Source organism: Babylonia areolata, chromosome 23 (genome assembly GCF_041734735.1).
Source record: "Babylonia areolata isolate BAREFJ2019XMU chromosome 23, ASM4173473v1, whole genome shotgun sequence".
Lineage (NCBI taxonomy): Eukaryota > Metazoa > Mollusca > Gastropoda > Neogastropoda > Buccinidae > Babylonia > Babylonia areolata.
Genome location: NC_134898.1, coordinates 2,616,329 through 2,632,446, shown reverse-complemented (window position 1 = coordinate 2,632,446; position 16,118 = coordinate 2,616,329). Strand labels below are relative to the sequence as shown.

General features: G+C 45.8%; 1 protein-coding gene across 3 annotated transcripts in view; it reads left to right on the top strand.

The window, feature by feature from the left end:
• Positions 1–11,585, top strand: part of LOC143297831 (sialate O-acetylesterase-like) — a 20,756-nt gene extending 9,171 nt beyond the window's left edge. The window contains exons 8-11 of one of the 3 annotated variants that reach the window (XR_013057313.1): positions 4,738–4,895; positions 7,127–7,313; positions 9,471–10,534; positions 10,800–11,585. Coding sequence is in view for 1 of the 3 variants with exons in the window: in XM_076610344.1 (XP_076466459.1) it covers positions 4,738–4,895; positions 7,127–7,313; positions 9,471–9,797 (672 nt within the window). In the remaining 2 variants the exon portion in view is untranslated. Of the gene's footprint in view, positions 1–4,737; positions 4,896–7,126; positions 7,314–9,470; positions 10,677–10,799 lie in introns of those variants that run through there. The other 2 variants (XR_013057314.1, XM_076610344.1) reach the window with 2 other exon arrangements.
• The last annotated feature ends 4,533 nt before the right edge of the window (positions 11,586–16,118 follow it).

Sequence of the window (16,118 nt, the reverse complement as noted above, 5' to 3'; positions counted from 1 at the left end):
TGTACAGGTGAGACAGGTGGCTTTGTACAGGTGAAACAGGTGGCTTTGTACAGGCGAGACAGGTGGCTTTGTACAGGCGAGACAGGTGGTTTTATACAGGTGAAACAGGTGGCTTTGTACAGGTGAAACAGGTGGTTTTATACAGGTGAAACAGGTGGCTTTGTACAGGCGAGACAGGTGGCTTTGTACAGGCGAGACAGGTGGCTTTGTACAGGTGAGACGGGTGGCTTTGTACAGGTGAGACGGGTGGCTTTGTACAGGTGATACAGGTGGCTTTGTACAGGCGAGACGGGTGGTTTTGTACAGGCGAGACAGGTGGCTTTGTACAGGCGAGACAGGTGGCTTTGTACAGGTGAGACAGATGGTTTTATACAGGTGTCATTGTACAGGTGAAATAGCTGGTTTTATACAGGTGTCACTGTACAGGTGAGACAGGTGGCTTTGTACAGGCGAGACAGATGGTTTTGTACAGGCGAGACAGATGGTTTTATACAGGTGTCACTGTACAGGTGAGACAGGTGACTTTGTACAGGTGAAACAGGTGGCTTTGTACAGGCGAGACAGGTGGCTTTGTACAGGCGAGACAGATGGTTTTGTACAGGTGTCACTGTACAGGCGAGACAGGTGGCTTTATACAGGTGAGACAGGTGGCTTTATACAGGCGAGACAGGTGGCTTTGTACAGGCGAGACAGGTGTCTTTGTACAGGCGAGACAGGTGGCTTTGTACAGGTGAGACTGGTGGTTTTATACAGGTGAGACTGGTGGTTTTATACAGGAGAGACAGGTGGCTTTGTACAGGTGAGACGGGTGGTTTTATACAGGTGAAACAGGTGGTTTTATACAGGTGAAACAGGTGGCTTTGTACAGGCAAGACAGGTGGTTTTATACAGGTGAGACGGGTGGCTTTGTACAGGTGAGACAGGTGGCTTTGTACAGGTGAAACAGGTGGCTTTGTACAGGCAAGACAGGTGGTTTTATACAGGTGAGACAGGTGGCTTTGTACAGGAGAGACAGGTGGTTTTGTACAGGTGAGACGGGTGGCTTTGTACAGGTGAGACAGGTGGCTTTGTACAGGCGAGACAGGTGGCTTTGTACAGGTGAGACAGGTGGTTTTATACAGGTGAGACAGGTGGTTTTATACAGGTGAGACAGGTGGTTTTATACAGGTGAGACAGGTGGTTTTATACAGGTGAGACAGGTGGCTTTGTACAGGTGAGACCGGTGGTTTTGTACAGGTGAGACAGGTGGCTTTGTACAGGTGAGACAGGTGGCTTTGTACAGGCGAGACAGGTGGTTTTATACAGGTGAGACAGGTGGCTTTGTACAGGTGAAACAGGTGGCTTTGTACAGGCGAGACGGGTGGCTTTGTACAGGCGAGACAGGTGGTTTTATACAGGTGAGACAGGTGGCTTTGTACAGGTGAGACAGGTGGCTTTGTACAGGTGAAACAGGTGGCTTTGTACAGGCGAGACAGGTGGCTTTGTACAGGCGAGACAGGTGGCTTTATACAGGCGAGACAGGTGGCTTTGTACAGGCGAGACAGGTGGTTTTATACAGGTGAAACAGGTGGCTTTGTACAGGCGAGACAGGTGGCTTTGTACAGGTGAGACAGGTGGCTTTGTACAGGTGAGACAGGTGGCTTTGTACAGGCGAGACAGGTGGCTTTGTACAGGTGAGACAGGTGGTTTTATACAGGTGAAACAGGTGGCTTTGTACAGGTGAGACAGGTGGCTTTGTACAGGTGAGACAGGTGGCTTTGTACAGGTGAGACAGGTGGCTTTGTACAGGTGAGACAGGTGGCTTTGTACAGGTGAGACAGGTGGCTTTGTACAGGTGAGACAGATGGTTTTATACAGGTGTCACTGTACAGGTGAAATAGCTGGTTTTATACAGGTGTAGACGGGTGCAATAGCCGAGTGGTTAAAGCGTTGGACTGTCAATCTGAGGGTCCCGGGTTCGAATCACGGTGACGGTGCCTAGTGGGTAAAGGGTGGAGATTTTTACGATCTCCCAGGTCAACATATGTGCAGACCTGCTAGTGCCTGAACCCCCTTCGTGTGTATATGCAAGCAGAAGATCAAATACGCACGTTAAAGATCCTGTAATCCATGTCAGCGTTCGGTGGGTTATGGAAACAAGAACATACCCAGCATGCACACCTCCGAAAACGGAGTATGGCTGCCTACATGGCGGGGTAAAAACGGTCATACACGTAAAAGCCCACTCGTGTGCATACGAGTGAACGCAGAAGAATACAGGTGTCACTGTACAGGTGAGACAGGTGGTTTTATATAGGTGTCACTGACAGGTGGCTTTGTACAGGCGAGACAGGTGGTTTTATACAGGTGAGACAGGTGGCTTTGTACAGGCGAGACAGGTGGCTTTGTACAGGCGAGTCAGGTGGCTTTGTACAGGCGAGACAGGTGGCTTTGTACAGGTGAGACAGGTGGTTTTATAGAGGTGAAACAGGTGGCTTTGTACAGGTGAGACAGGTGGTTTTATAGAGGTGAGACAGGTGGCTTTGTACAGGTGAGACAGGTGGTTTTATAGAGGTGAGACAGGTGGTTTTATACAGGTGAGACAGGTGGCTTTGTACAGGTGAGACAGGTGGCTTTGTACAGGTGAGACAGGTGGTTTTATACAGGCGAGACAGGTGGCTTTGTACAGGTGAGACAGGTGGCTTTGTACAGGCGAGACAGGTGGTTTTATACAGGTGAGACAGGTGGCTTTGTACAGGCGAGACAGGTGGCTTTGTACAGGTGAGACAGGTGGCTTTGTACAGGCGAGACAGGTGGTTTTATACAGGTGAGACAGGTGGCTTTGTACAGGTGAGACAGGTGGCTTTGTACAGGCGAGACAGGTGGTTTTATAGAGGTGAAACAGGTGGCTTTGTACAGGTGAGACAGGTGGTTTTATAGAGGTGAAACAGGTGGCTTTGTACAGGTGAGACAGGTGGCTTTGTACAGGCGAGACAGGTGGTTTTATACAGGTGAGACAGGTGGCTTTGTACAGGCGAGACAGGTGGTTTTGTACAGGTGAGACAGGTGGCTTTGTACAGGCGAGACAGGTGGTTTTATACAGGTGAGACAGGTGGCTTTGTACAGGTGAGACAGGTGGCTTTGTACAGGCGAGACAGGTGGTTTTATAGAGGTGAAACAGGTGGCTTTGTACAGGTGAGACAGGTGGTTTTATAGAGGTGAAACAGGTGGCTTTGTACAGGTGAGACAGGTGGCTTTGTACAGGCGAGACAGGTGGCTTTGTACAGGCGAGACAGGTGGCTTTGTACAGGCGAGACAGGCGGCTTTGTACAGGCGAGACAGGTGGTTTTATACAGGTGAAACAGGTGGCTTTGTACAGGTGAGACAGGTGGCTTTGTACAGGCGAGACAGGTGGTTTTATAGAGGTGAAACAGGTGGCTTTGTACAGGTGAGACAGGTGGCTTTGTACAGGCGAGACAGGTGGTTTTATACAGGTGAAACAGGTGGCTTTGTACAGGTGAAACAGGTGGTTTTATACAGGTGAAACAGGTGGCTTTGTACAGGTGAGACAGGTGGCTTTGTACAGGCGAGACGGGTGGCTTTGTACAGGTGAGACAGGTGGTTTTATACAGGTGAAACAGGTGGCTTTGTACAGGTGAGACAGGTGGCTTTGTACAGGCGAGACGGGTGGCTTTGTACAGGTGAGACAGGTGGCTTTGTACAGGTGAGACAGGTGGCTTTGTACAGGCGAGACAGGTGGCTTTGTACAGGTGAGACAGGTGGCTTTGTACAGGCGAGACAGGTGGTTTTATACAGGAGAGACAGGTGGCTTTGTACAGGTGCGACAGGTGGTTTTGTACAGGTGAGACATGTGGCTTTGTACAGGCGAGACAGGTGGCTTTGTACAGGTGAGACAGGTGGCTTTGTACAGGCGAGACAGGTGGCTTTGTACAGGCGAGACAGGTGGTTTTATACAGGTGAGACAGGTGGCTTTGTACAGGTGAGACAGGTGGTTTTATACAGGTGAGACAGGTGGCTTTGTACAGGTGAGACAGGTGGTTTTATACAGGTGAGACAGGTGGCTTTGTACAGGCGAGACGGGTGGCTTTGTACAGGTGAGACAGGTGGTTTTATACAGGTGAGACAGGTGGCTTTGTACAGGTGAGACAGGTGGCTTTGTACAGGCGAGACAGGTGGTTTTGTACAGGTGAGACAGGTGGTTTTATACAGGTGTCACTGTGAAACCTTCCTGCGCCTTAGTTCTTCTTTTGTCTGGAGAACTGAAGAAAAACAACAACAAAACAAAACAAAAAACAAAAAAAACAAAAACAAAAAAAACCAAACAAGACCACAGCACCCACTGACACAGTTAATGGACAGGAGCAAAACACAAGTCATTGCACACCCACATGCACACTCACACAAACATGCATGCATGCACAGAAGCATGCACACCCATGTACGCACAGACACACACACACACACAGACACACACACATACACACGCACATGCACACACACACACACACCATCACACAAACGCACACATGCGCACACACACACACGCGCGTGTGCTCACACACATGCACATATACAGTCACATATCCCATCTCCCCACCCCCTTCCTCCCCCACCCACCCACCCACCCACCACACACATACAAATTATTGTCATGTGTTTCTCTGCTCCTGTCAAAAATGAAGTTAATGTAGACAGGTTTTTTTATGTTGATGTTTTTATCCTTTTTTTTTTTCCCAGATAGGGTCATCTGACCATGATTTTGTGACGTCCAGTGGATTCCCAGACATTCGCTGGCACCAGACGGCAGACTACGGCTTCGTGCCCAACCCCCGCATGCACAATGTCTTTATGGCTGTCTCCATGGACATCACAGACTTCAACTCGCCCTACGCACCGTGAGTGCTAAAACGTCCCAGTTTGTGTTTCCCCATGTGAATAAGAATAAGAATAAGAATAACTTTATTATCTCCAACTCTGAGAAATTTGGTCAGGTGCATTATCACAACACAGACAAGTAAACAACATGGGGAACATAAATGTAAAAGTCAACAACAGCTTTTACGAATATTACGAAGACACAAATGTAAAAAATATCACATACACCGTTTCATACATACATCCACACACTGCAGGTAATAACTGGTATTCTTAATGTAAAAACAGAAAAAAATAAGAAACATTATTTTGAATATAATTATAAGCATAGCCTACTACATTGCACATTGATTATAATAGACAGATAAAAATAGAGATAAATTGCGGAAAACCACAACCAGATAATCAGCACACACCCGCACCTACCCACCCCCACCCACCCCACACACACGGTTTACTTGATTAAACAAGAGTAATAAACATATATTCTCAAATAAAAGCATTTCACACATTCGCTTTTAAAACATTGCAATTAATTATTACATCGTAATGTATTAATGTTATTCAAATGAAGGATGTGAAGGCGCCGTGATGGAATCGGTTAGCTGCTGGACTTCTGATTCAGCGTTCACTGATCACAGTTTGAGGCACTGTTTTAGCATGGTGTTGTGTCCTAGGGAAAGGCTTTGATCCAGCGTTCACTGATCACAGTCTGAGGCAGTGTTTTAGCATGGTGTTGTGTCCTAGGGAAAGGCTTTGTTCCAGCGTTCACTGTCACAGTCTGAGGCAGTGTTTTAGCACTGTGTTGTGTCCTAGGGAAAGGCTTTGATCCAGCGTTCACTGGTCACAGTCTGAGGCAGTGTTTTAGCATGGTGTTGTGTCCTAGGGAAAGGCTTTGTTCCAGCGTTCACTGTCACAGTCTGAGGCAGTGTTTTAGCATGGTGTTGTGTCCTAGGGAAAGGCTTTGTTCCAGCGTTCACTGGTCACAGTCTGAGGCAGTGTTTTAGCATGGTGTTGTGTCCTAGGGAAAGGCTTTGTTCCAGCGTTCACTGTCACAGTCTGAGGCAGTGTTTTAGCATGGTGTTGTGTCCTAGGGAGAGGCTTTGATCCAGCGTTCACTGATCACAGTTTCAGGCACTGTTTTAGCATGGTGTTGTGTCCTAGGGAGAGGCTTTGATCCAGCATTCACTGATCACAGTTTCAGGCAGTGTTTTAGCACGGTGTTGTGTCCTAGGGAAAGGCTTTGATCCAGCATTCACTGATCACAGTCTGAGGCAGTGTTTTAGCATAGTGTTGTGTCCTAGGGAAAGGCTTTGTTCTCTGGTTTTCCACACTCCACCCAGGTGTGAATCGGGTTCAATAGCCGAGTGGTTATTGCACTGGACTTTCAATCTGAGGGTCACGGGTTCAAAACTTGGTAATGGCGCCTAGTGGGTAAAGGTGGAGATTTTTCTGATCTCCCAGGTCAACATGTGTGCATACCTGCTAGTGCTTAAACCCCTTTCGTGTGTATACACACGCAGAAGATTAATACGCACGTTAATTCATGTTAGCGTTCTGTAGGTTATGGAAACAAGAACATACCCAGCATGCACACCCCTGAAAATGGAGTATGGCTGCCTACTTGATGGAGTAAATAAACAAAACGGTCATACATGTAAAATGTTACATGTCTGTATGAGTGTGTTTGTGCATGATTGAATGACACAGGAAATGAGTGATGAGCACCCAGTGGCAGCCGTCAGTCAGCTCTAAGTAGGCAGCCTGTTGTGCAAATGACCCCGGTGTTTGCGAAGTGCTTACAGCTTGGTCTCCAAACTAGGAATGGCGCTGTATAAGTATCCTTATCATTCATCACGTCGTCATTATTACCATTATTGTTATGATTATCAATCAGTGTGATGTGTGCCTGGTGTGTGAAGAGAGTCACCACTCTTTGTTATCTGTCATTACCATCGTTGTCATGGTGACCAGTGGGTGTGATGTGTGCCTGGTGTGTGAAGAGAGTCACCACTCTTTGTTATCTGTCATTACCATCGTTGTCATGGTGACCAGTGGGTGTGATGTGTGCCTGGTGTGTGAAGAGAGTCACCACTCTTTGTTATCTGTCATTACCGTTGTTGTCATGGTGACCAGTGGGTGTGATGTGTGCCTGGTGTGTGAAGAGAGTTACCACTCTTTGTTATCTATTATTACCATCGTTGTCATGGTGACCAGCGGGTGTGATGTGTTGGGTTGGGTGGCTGGGCAGTGTCCACACGCGAGACAAGCAGGACATCGCTCACCGCCTATTCCTGGGGGGGCTCAGCGTGGCCTACAACCTCTCCGCCCTCTGGCAAGGCCCGCTACCCATCAGCGTCACGCGGACACCAGCTGCTCTTGTCCTGGATTATGGACACTCCTGGACCCTGGAGCTGAGGCAGAGAGAAGGATTTGAGGTGCGTGTGTGTAGGGTAGAAGGATGGGGTGCGGGGAGGGTTGTGTTTGTGTGGGTGTGGAGGGGGAGTGTTTGTGTTGGTGTGTGTGGTTTGGGGGTGTTTATGTGCGTATTTGTGTGTGTGTGAGTGTGTGTTTGTGTATGTGTGTGCATGTGGGTGTGGTCTAGGGTTGTTTGTGTGTGTGTGTGTGTGTGTGTGTTTGCACATTGGGTCATGCTGCTGGTCAAGCACCTGTCTAGCAGATGTGGTGTAGCATGTATGGATTTGTCTGAACGCAGTGATGCTTCCTTGAGGAACTGAAACATGATGAAACATGAGGTCTTCAGGGATAGTAGTTGAAAAAAAAAAAAAAAGATGATTTACAGCTTTAATGTGCTGCATTGAGTACACACAGAACAAGTCAGACACAGGGCTTGCTCTGGCTTGCCTCTGGAATTGAAAAAAACATGTCTGACGGGCACCATAGCCGAGTGGTTAAAGCGTTGGACTGTCAATCTGAGGGTCTGGGTTCGAATCACAGTGACAGCGCCTGGTGGGTAAAGGGTGGAGATTTCTACGATCTCCCAGGTCAACATATGTGCAGACCTGCCAGTGCCTGAACCCCCTTCGTGTGTATACGCAAGGATAAGATCAAATACGCACGTTAAAGATCCTGTAATCCATGTCAGCGTTCGGTGGGTTATGGAAACAAGAACATACCCAGCATGCACACCCCTTAAAACGGAGTATGGCTGCCTACATGGCGGGGTAAAAACGATCACACACATAAAAAGCCCACTCACGTATATACGAGTGAACGTGGGAGTTGAAGCCCACGAACGCAGAAGAAGAAGAAGAAGAAGAAAAACATGTCTGATGGGGATCAACACAACATGGAGACCACACAGCTGGGATACCAGTGTCCAACATTCAACAGTGAACTGGCTCCAAATGCAACAGAATATGAACTCAGTGCCCCAAAAAGGTGTGGGATCTTTAACCTTTAACCTAGAAACAGTGGCTGTTAATTCAGTGCCCCTACATGGCAAAAAGCTATGGGACCTTTAACCTTCAACCCTGAAATCAGTGCCGCTACAGGGCGAATGGCTATGGAACCTTTAATCTAGTAACTGGCTACAAATTCAGTGCCTCTATAGGGCAAAAACCTATGGGACCTTTAACCTTTAACATAGAATTGACAGTCCTTATAAGGCAAAAGACAATGGGACCTTTAACCTAGAAACAGCAGCTATGAATTCAGTGCTGCTACAGGGCGAAAGGCTATGGGACCTTTAACCTAGAAACAGCAGCTATGAATTCAGTGCCGCTACAGGGCGAAAGGCAATGGGACCTTTAACCTTTAACCTAGAAACAGCGGCTATGAATTCAGTGCCGCTACAGGGTGAAAAGCAATGGGACCTTTACCCTTTAACCTAGAAACAGCAGCTATGAATTCAGTGCCGCTACAGGGCGAAAGGCAATGGGACCTTTAACCTTTAACCTAGAAACAGCAGCTATGAATTCAGTGCCGCTACAGGGCAAAAGGCTATGGGACCTTTACCCTTTAACCTAGAAACAGCAGCTATGAATTCAGTGCCGCTACAGGGCAAAAGGCAATGGGACCTTTAACCTTTAACCTAGAAACAGCAGCTATGAATTCAGTGCCGCTACAGGGTGAAAAGCAATGGGACCTTTACCCTTTAACCTAGAAACAGCAGCTATGAATTCAGTGCCGCTACAGGGTGAAAAGCAATGGGACCTTTACCCTTTAACCTAGAAACAGCAGCTATGAATTCAGTGCCGCTACAGGGCGAAAGGCTATGGGACCTTTGACCTTTAACCTAGAAACAGCAGCTATGAATTCAGTGCCGCTACAGGGCAAAAGGCTACCTTTACCCTTTAACCTAGAAACAGCAGCTATGAATTCAGTGCCGCTACAGGGCAAAAGGCTACCTTTACCCTTTAACCTAGAAACAGCAGCTATGAATTCAGTGCCGCTACAGGGCAAAAGGCTATGGGACCTTTAACCTAGAAACAGCAGCTATGAATTCAGTGCCGCTACAGGGCAAAAGGCTATGGGACCTTTAACCTAGAAACAGCAGCTATGAATTCAGTGCCGCTCACAGGGCAAAAGGCAATGGGACCTTTAACATTGAACGTCTCCTCCTTCCCTTACAGCTGTGCTGCGCTGTGGGGGACAGCCGGTCCTGTCAGCCAGAGGAAGGGAAAGCAGAGTGGGTGCCCACCCCCATCACTGACGCCAACGCAACACATCTCCAGCTCTACCCCGGGGTCTGCGGCGGGCCGGACCAGCTCATCCTGGGTCTTCGCTACGCCTGGAGGCTGTCCCCGTGCCCCTTCAAGCGCTGCGCTGTTTACTCCAAGGAAAACGCTCTGCCGGGGCCGCCGTTTGTGATGTATAACAGAGGTCTGCGCTCTGGAGGCAACGTCACGCAGGGGGATGAGACGCTCTACATGGACTGGACGAAACCTGTGTATCTGTGACGTTTGTTTTGTGTAGTTGTTGGAAAACTTTTGCGTTTCTTTGTGCCATGTTTATTGAGTGTGTCTTTTGACTTCACTTTGTTACAGATTTTATTGAAAAGCTTTTTTGGTATTTCTGCACTTTATATTTGTGGCATTAACTTTTGTAAGTAGAGATGGGAACATGACAGATATGTGTCTCCTGTGTACAGAAAATGTATTACTATATTTCACCTTTTTAAGGTGATGGAGTAATTGCAATAACCGGAATGTGGGATTTTAAAGGTTCTTGCTGCTGAACGGAATCTGTATGTTTTTGCTCTTGCATTGGCCTGACTTACTTAGATACTGTCACATCAGTAAATGCATGAGGCGATTTATCTGGTCCACTCTCTGTGGTCCTGAGTCAGTGTTTTGTTGTCACCCCATCATCTGTCGACATGTCTGAAGTCTCTGTCCACTGTTTGCTGGTGTCACCCCATCATCTGTCATGTCTGAGGTCTGTGTCCACTGTTTGCTGGTGTCACCCCATCATCTGTCGACATGTCTGAAGTCTCTGTCCACTGTTTGCTAGTGTCACCCCATCATCTGTCAACATGTCTGAGGTCTGTGTCCACTGTTTGCTGGTGTCACCCCATCGTCTGTCGACATGTTTGAGGTCTCTCTCCACTGTTTGCTGGTGTCACCCCATCATCTGTCATGTCTGAGGTCTGTGTCCACTGTTTGCTGGTGTCACCCCATCATCTGTCATGTCTGAGGTCTGTGTCCACTGTTTGCTGGTGTCACCCCATCGTCTGTCGACATGTTTGAGGTCTCTCTTCACTGTTTGCTGGTGTCACCCCATCATCTGTCAACATGTCTGAGGTCTGTGTCCACTGTTTGCTGGTGTCACCCCATCGCCTGTCAACATGTCTGAGGGCTGTGTCCACTGTTTGCTGGTGTCACCCCATCATCTGTCGACATGTCTGAGGTCTGTGTCCACTGTTTGCTGGTGTCACCCCATCATCTGTCAACATGTCTGAGGTCTGTGTCCACTGTTTGCTGGTGTCACCCCATCATCTGTCATGTGTCTGAGGTCTGTGTCCACTGTTTGCTGGTGTCACCCCATCGTCTGTCGAGATGTCTGAGGTCTCTCTCCACTGTTTGCTGCCAGTTCAACTTGGGCCGTTCCCTCTTTCTCCGGCCTGCAGGCGTTCAGGTGGCTTGGCATACGATTCTTGTTGGGAGAGCCCCAGCACATGCCCCAGCCAGTAGAGACTTTTTTCAATGATGGTTGACATGAGAGGTTAACCTGCATCTCTCTCTGACATCTTCTTCTGAAATTGAATCATGCCCTTCGATGCCTACAATCTTAAGTATCATTTGGTGTCAGAAGCATCTAATTTTTGTCTTCTTTGTGGTCTGAAGTTGCCCAGATTCACAGCTGTACAGGAGTTTGAACAGAGCTTTAGAGTTACAGAATATCAGTTTGAGTTTCAGGGAAAATTTCTTGTTGCTGCTGTCTTTCCAGTCTGACATTGCAGTTTCTTCTTTCCTTCCTTTCATGGAGCGACCACAGTCATGAGTCGATTGGTCTGTCACTACGTTCATGGTCTGAGTCACTTGTGCTGCTGATGGAACTGCTGAGGTAAGTGAAGTTTTCTACTTCTTTTTCATCAATAAAGACATTAGTTGGTGCTGGACGTTCACTGCTCAAACGATTGTCTTCTTGGCATTGATAGTTGGTCATCGTTAGTCCAATGTTTTCTGCCTATCTGTTATTGACAGTTTGTCATCGTTAGTCCGATGTTCTCTGCCTATCTGTTATTGATCATTGGTCATTAGTCTGATGTTTTCTGCCTTTCTGTAATTGATAGTTGGTCATCGTTAGTCGGATGTTCTCTGCCTATCTGTTATTGATCATTGGTCATCGTTAGTCCGATGTTTTCTGCCTATCTGTTATTGATCGTTGGTCATCGTTAGTCCGATGTTCTCTGCCTATCTGTTATTGATCGTTTGTCGTCATTAGTCCGATGTTTTCTGCCTATCTGTTATTGATCGTTTGTCGTCGTTAGTCTGATGTTCTCTGCCTATCTGTTATTGATCATTTGTCATCGTTAGTCCGATGTTCTCTGCCTGTTATTGATCATTGGTCATCGTTAGTCTGATGTTTTCTGCCTATCTGTTATTGATCGTTGGTCATCGTTAGTCCGATGTTCTCTGCCTATCTGTTGATCTCCTCCACAGGAAGCTGCAGATGTTGTGACAGCTGACAGCAGGTGTTCCCAAGAGGATTCTGTCGATGGTCATGGTCAATCTTTTTTCATTGTTTTTTTCCTCTGACGTTCAGGGCAGATCTGTCTTCATTGTTGTCCGGTGATTCTGTTGGTTGTTGAAAGGTTCACACATCACATATCAGTGACATTCTTGAGACGACACGCCCTTCGGTCACAGGGAAGGTACACAACAGATCAGAGATTGACAGGAAATGCTTTAACATGTCAGGTAGATACGTCACTTCCGTTTGAAAAAAAAAAAGTGCTTAACCATAATGAAAGAACAATTAAACATCGCTTCAGGTGGAAAAGCAAGTACTTAACCATAATGAAAGAACAGTCATGAGGCTAGGAAGTAAAGGATTAAACAACAATAAAGAGAAATAACTCTCTCTATTTACAAGGTACACAACTTCAAGTTAATGCTGCTGATTCAGCTTGTAGCACACACAGTTTGTTTCAGTGAACATTTCATTTACCTATGTGTTAGCTGAATCGGTAGCAAGAGCAGCATTGACTTAAAGTTGTGTTCCTTGTTTGTTTTTTTTTTTCCCTCAAGGCCTGACTAAGCGCGTTGGGTTACGCTGCTGGTCAGGCATCTGCTTGGCAGATGTGGTGTAGCGTATATGGATTTGTCCGAACGCAGTGACGCCTCCTTGAGCTACTGAAACTGAAACTCCTTGTCAATGGAGTGAGTTACTTCCCTTTATTATCATACTTGACCATGTTTCTGAACAGGAGATATTTCATACGGTGCTTGGAGATTCTTTTTGATATTTGACACATGCCAGAATTTTCTGTGTGTCAATCACTTCAAAGGAAAAAAAAAATCTCTTGCTTCACCATAACTACAGAGTTTGGAGATTCATTTAATTGATAATTATTGCATGTTTGTGAAAGGGTTTGACAGATGTTCAAGTACATTCCACATGATTTGTGCTGTAGTTACGTGCAGCAGTTTCTACATGCAAAGTGCCAAGTATTTGCTGATGTGTCATTTGGTGCCTTGAGGTGAGACCACCTTGACAAAACATAGATGTGTGATGTTTGTCTTTGCGTTGGTGAGACCACCTTGACAAGACATAGATATGTGATGTTTGTCTTTGCGTTGACTGTTATTGTATTATTTTTATTATTGGTACTTACCTAGAACCTTTCTTCAGTCAGGCACCGAACTCTGAAGTCCTTTAATAATAATAATAATAATAATAATAATGGTACTTATATAGCGCTGAATCTTGTGCATAGACAAATCTAAGCGCTTTCGCACCAGTCATTCACACGCACGCCTAACTCTAAAACTGGAGAAACTAAAGACAAGGAAGAGGCAGGGAAGGGAGGCTATTTTGGGAAGAGGTGGGTTTTAAGGCCAGACTTGAAAGAGCTGAGTGCGGAGACTTGACGAAGTGAAAGAGGAAGTTCATTCCAGTTGCAAGGTCCAGAGACAGAGAAAGAACGGCGGCCAACAGTCGAGAGTTTGAATCTGGGTATGCGTAAGTGGAGTGGATCCGAAGCTGATCGTAGAGAGTGAGATGGAGTGTAGAGGTGAAGGCAGCCACAGAGATAGGAAGGGGCTGATTTGTGAATACATTTGTAGCATAGAGTGCTGATCTTGTACTTTATTTGGTGTGAGACAGGGAGCCAGTGGAGATGTTGCAAAAGAGGAGTGATGTGCTCAGATCTTTTCTTTCTGAGGACGAGTCGGGCAGCAGAATTTACAAACATTGCTTCACAACAGGCTGTTTACCTGAGTGGAGCCAACCGACAGCTGCTTTGAAACACGCTTAATTTTTTTTCCTGTGTCGTTCAGTCAAGCTTCAGTCATGCGCATGCATACCCATATATATTAAAGAAGATCTTTCTTCATAATTCTGCCAGGGACAAGCCTTTTGTTGCTGTGGGTTCTTTTATGTGCACAAAATGCATGCAGCACATGGGCCTGAGTTTATGCTCGAAATGACTGGCATCCAGACCACCGCTCAAGGTGTAGTGGAGGGTAGAAATATTTTTGACGGCTGTGATTACTGTTAGTGGCTGACAAAGTCACAGCCAGGCACCCAAATAATGTCATTTTATGGTTTAGTGTGGTTTTCCATTTTCTGATTTTACACATTTCAATGCGTTTCAGTTCACCCAGGCACCCAAATAATGTCATTTTATGGTTTAGTGTGGTTTTCCATTTTCTGATTTTGCACATTTCAATGTGTTTCAGTTCACCCAGACACCCAAACATTTTCCTTCTGTGGTTTATTGGGTTTTTCCAATTGCTATTTTTAAACATATCAGTGCAAAATAAAGTGTTGGTTCACTATCTGTAGTATTCAGTGTGACATACATACATACATACATTTCTTTCTCTCACCCTGTGGTTCAGACCTAAAATAATGATACATGATAACAGAAAATACAAGTATTAAAATGGCGCTGAATCTTGAGCAGAGACGAATCAAAGCACCCAAACACCAGTCTTTGACTCGCAAGCATAGCGCCATGCAGTTGCAGTTGCAGTTGCAGTTGCTCAAGGAGGCGTCACTGCGTTCGGACAAACCATTTACGCTACACCACATCTGCCAAGCAGATGCCTGACCAGCAGCGTAACCCAACGCGCTTAGTCAGGCCTTGAGAAAAAACAACAAAAAAAAAAAACGGGGGAATAAATAATAGATAAGCTTACATAAATAAATAAATAAAAGAATAATAATTATAATATAGAAAAAGGTAGTAGTAATAATAATAGTAATACTAATAAAATGATAAAAAAAAAAAAAGAAAGAAAGAAAAAATAAAAATAAATAAATAAATAAATAAGACAACAATGGTATAGCGCCAATTCGGAGGAATGAAAGATAAAACTTTAAAATATATATGGAGATAGACAGTTACCAAAACTGTAGACTGGGATGGGGGATTGGAGGGAGAAGGAACTATTTTGAAAAAAAAGGTAAGTTTAAAGGCCAGACTTAAAAGAAGAAGGTTTCGAGGCCAGACTTGAAAGACGTAGGTGTTAATGCCAGACTTGAAAGGGGTAGATTTTAAGGCCAGACTTGAAAGAGATAAGTTTAAAGGCCAGACTTGAAAGAGATAAGTTTAAAGGCCAGACTTGAAAGAGGTGAGTTTAAAGGCCAGACTCGAAAGAGGTAAGTTTAAAGGCCAGACTTGAAAGAGATAAGTTTAAAGGCCAGACTTGAAAGAGGTAAGTTTAAGGGCCAGACTTGAAAGAGGTAAGTTTAAGGGCCAGACTTGAAAGAGGTAAGTTTAAGGGCCAGACTCGAAAGAGATAAGTTTAAGGGCCAGACTTGAAAGAGGTAAGTTTAAAGGCCAGACGGGAAAGAGGTAAGTTTAATGGCCAGACTTGAAAGAGGTAAGTTTAAGGGCCAGACTCGAAAGAGGTGAGTTTAAAGGCCAGACTTGAAAGAGGTAAGTTTAAAGGCCAGACTTGAAAGAGGTAAGTTTAAGGGCCAGACTTGAAAGAGATAAGTTTAAAGGCCAGACTCGAAAGAGGTAAGTTTAAGGGCCAGACTTGAAAGAGGTAAGTTTAAGGGCCAGACTCAAAAGAGGTAAGTTTAAGGGCCAGACTCGAAAGAGGTAAGTTTAAAGGCCAGACTTGAAAGAGATAAGTTTAAAGGCCAGACTTGAAAGAGGTGAGAAAGGCCAGACTTGAAAGAGGTAAGTTTAAAGGCCAGACTTGAAAGAGGTAAGTTTAAGGGCCAGACTCGAAAGAGGTAAGTTTAAGGGCCAGACTTGAAAGAGGTAAGTTTAAGGGCCAGACTCGAAAGAGGTAAGTTTAAGGGCCAGACTTGAAAGAGGTAAGTTTAAGGGCCAGACTTGAAAGAGGTGAGTGCAGAGATTTGACAAAGAGAAACAGGGGAGTTGATTCCAAGTGCAAGGCCCAGAGACCAAGAAACGTGGTGTGTTTGAACCTGGGAACACAGAAAAGGAGTGGTTCTGAAGCTGATCATGAGGAGTGAGGGGAAGGTGATCATGAGGAGTGAGGTGAAGGTGATCATGAGGAGTGAGGTGAAGGTGATCAGTGAGGTGAAGGTGATCAGTGAGGTGAAGGTGATCATGAGGAGTGAGGTGAAGGTGA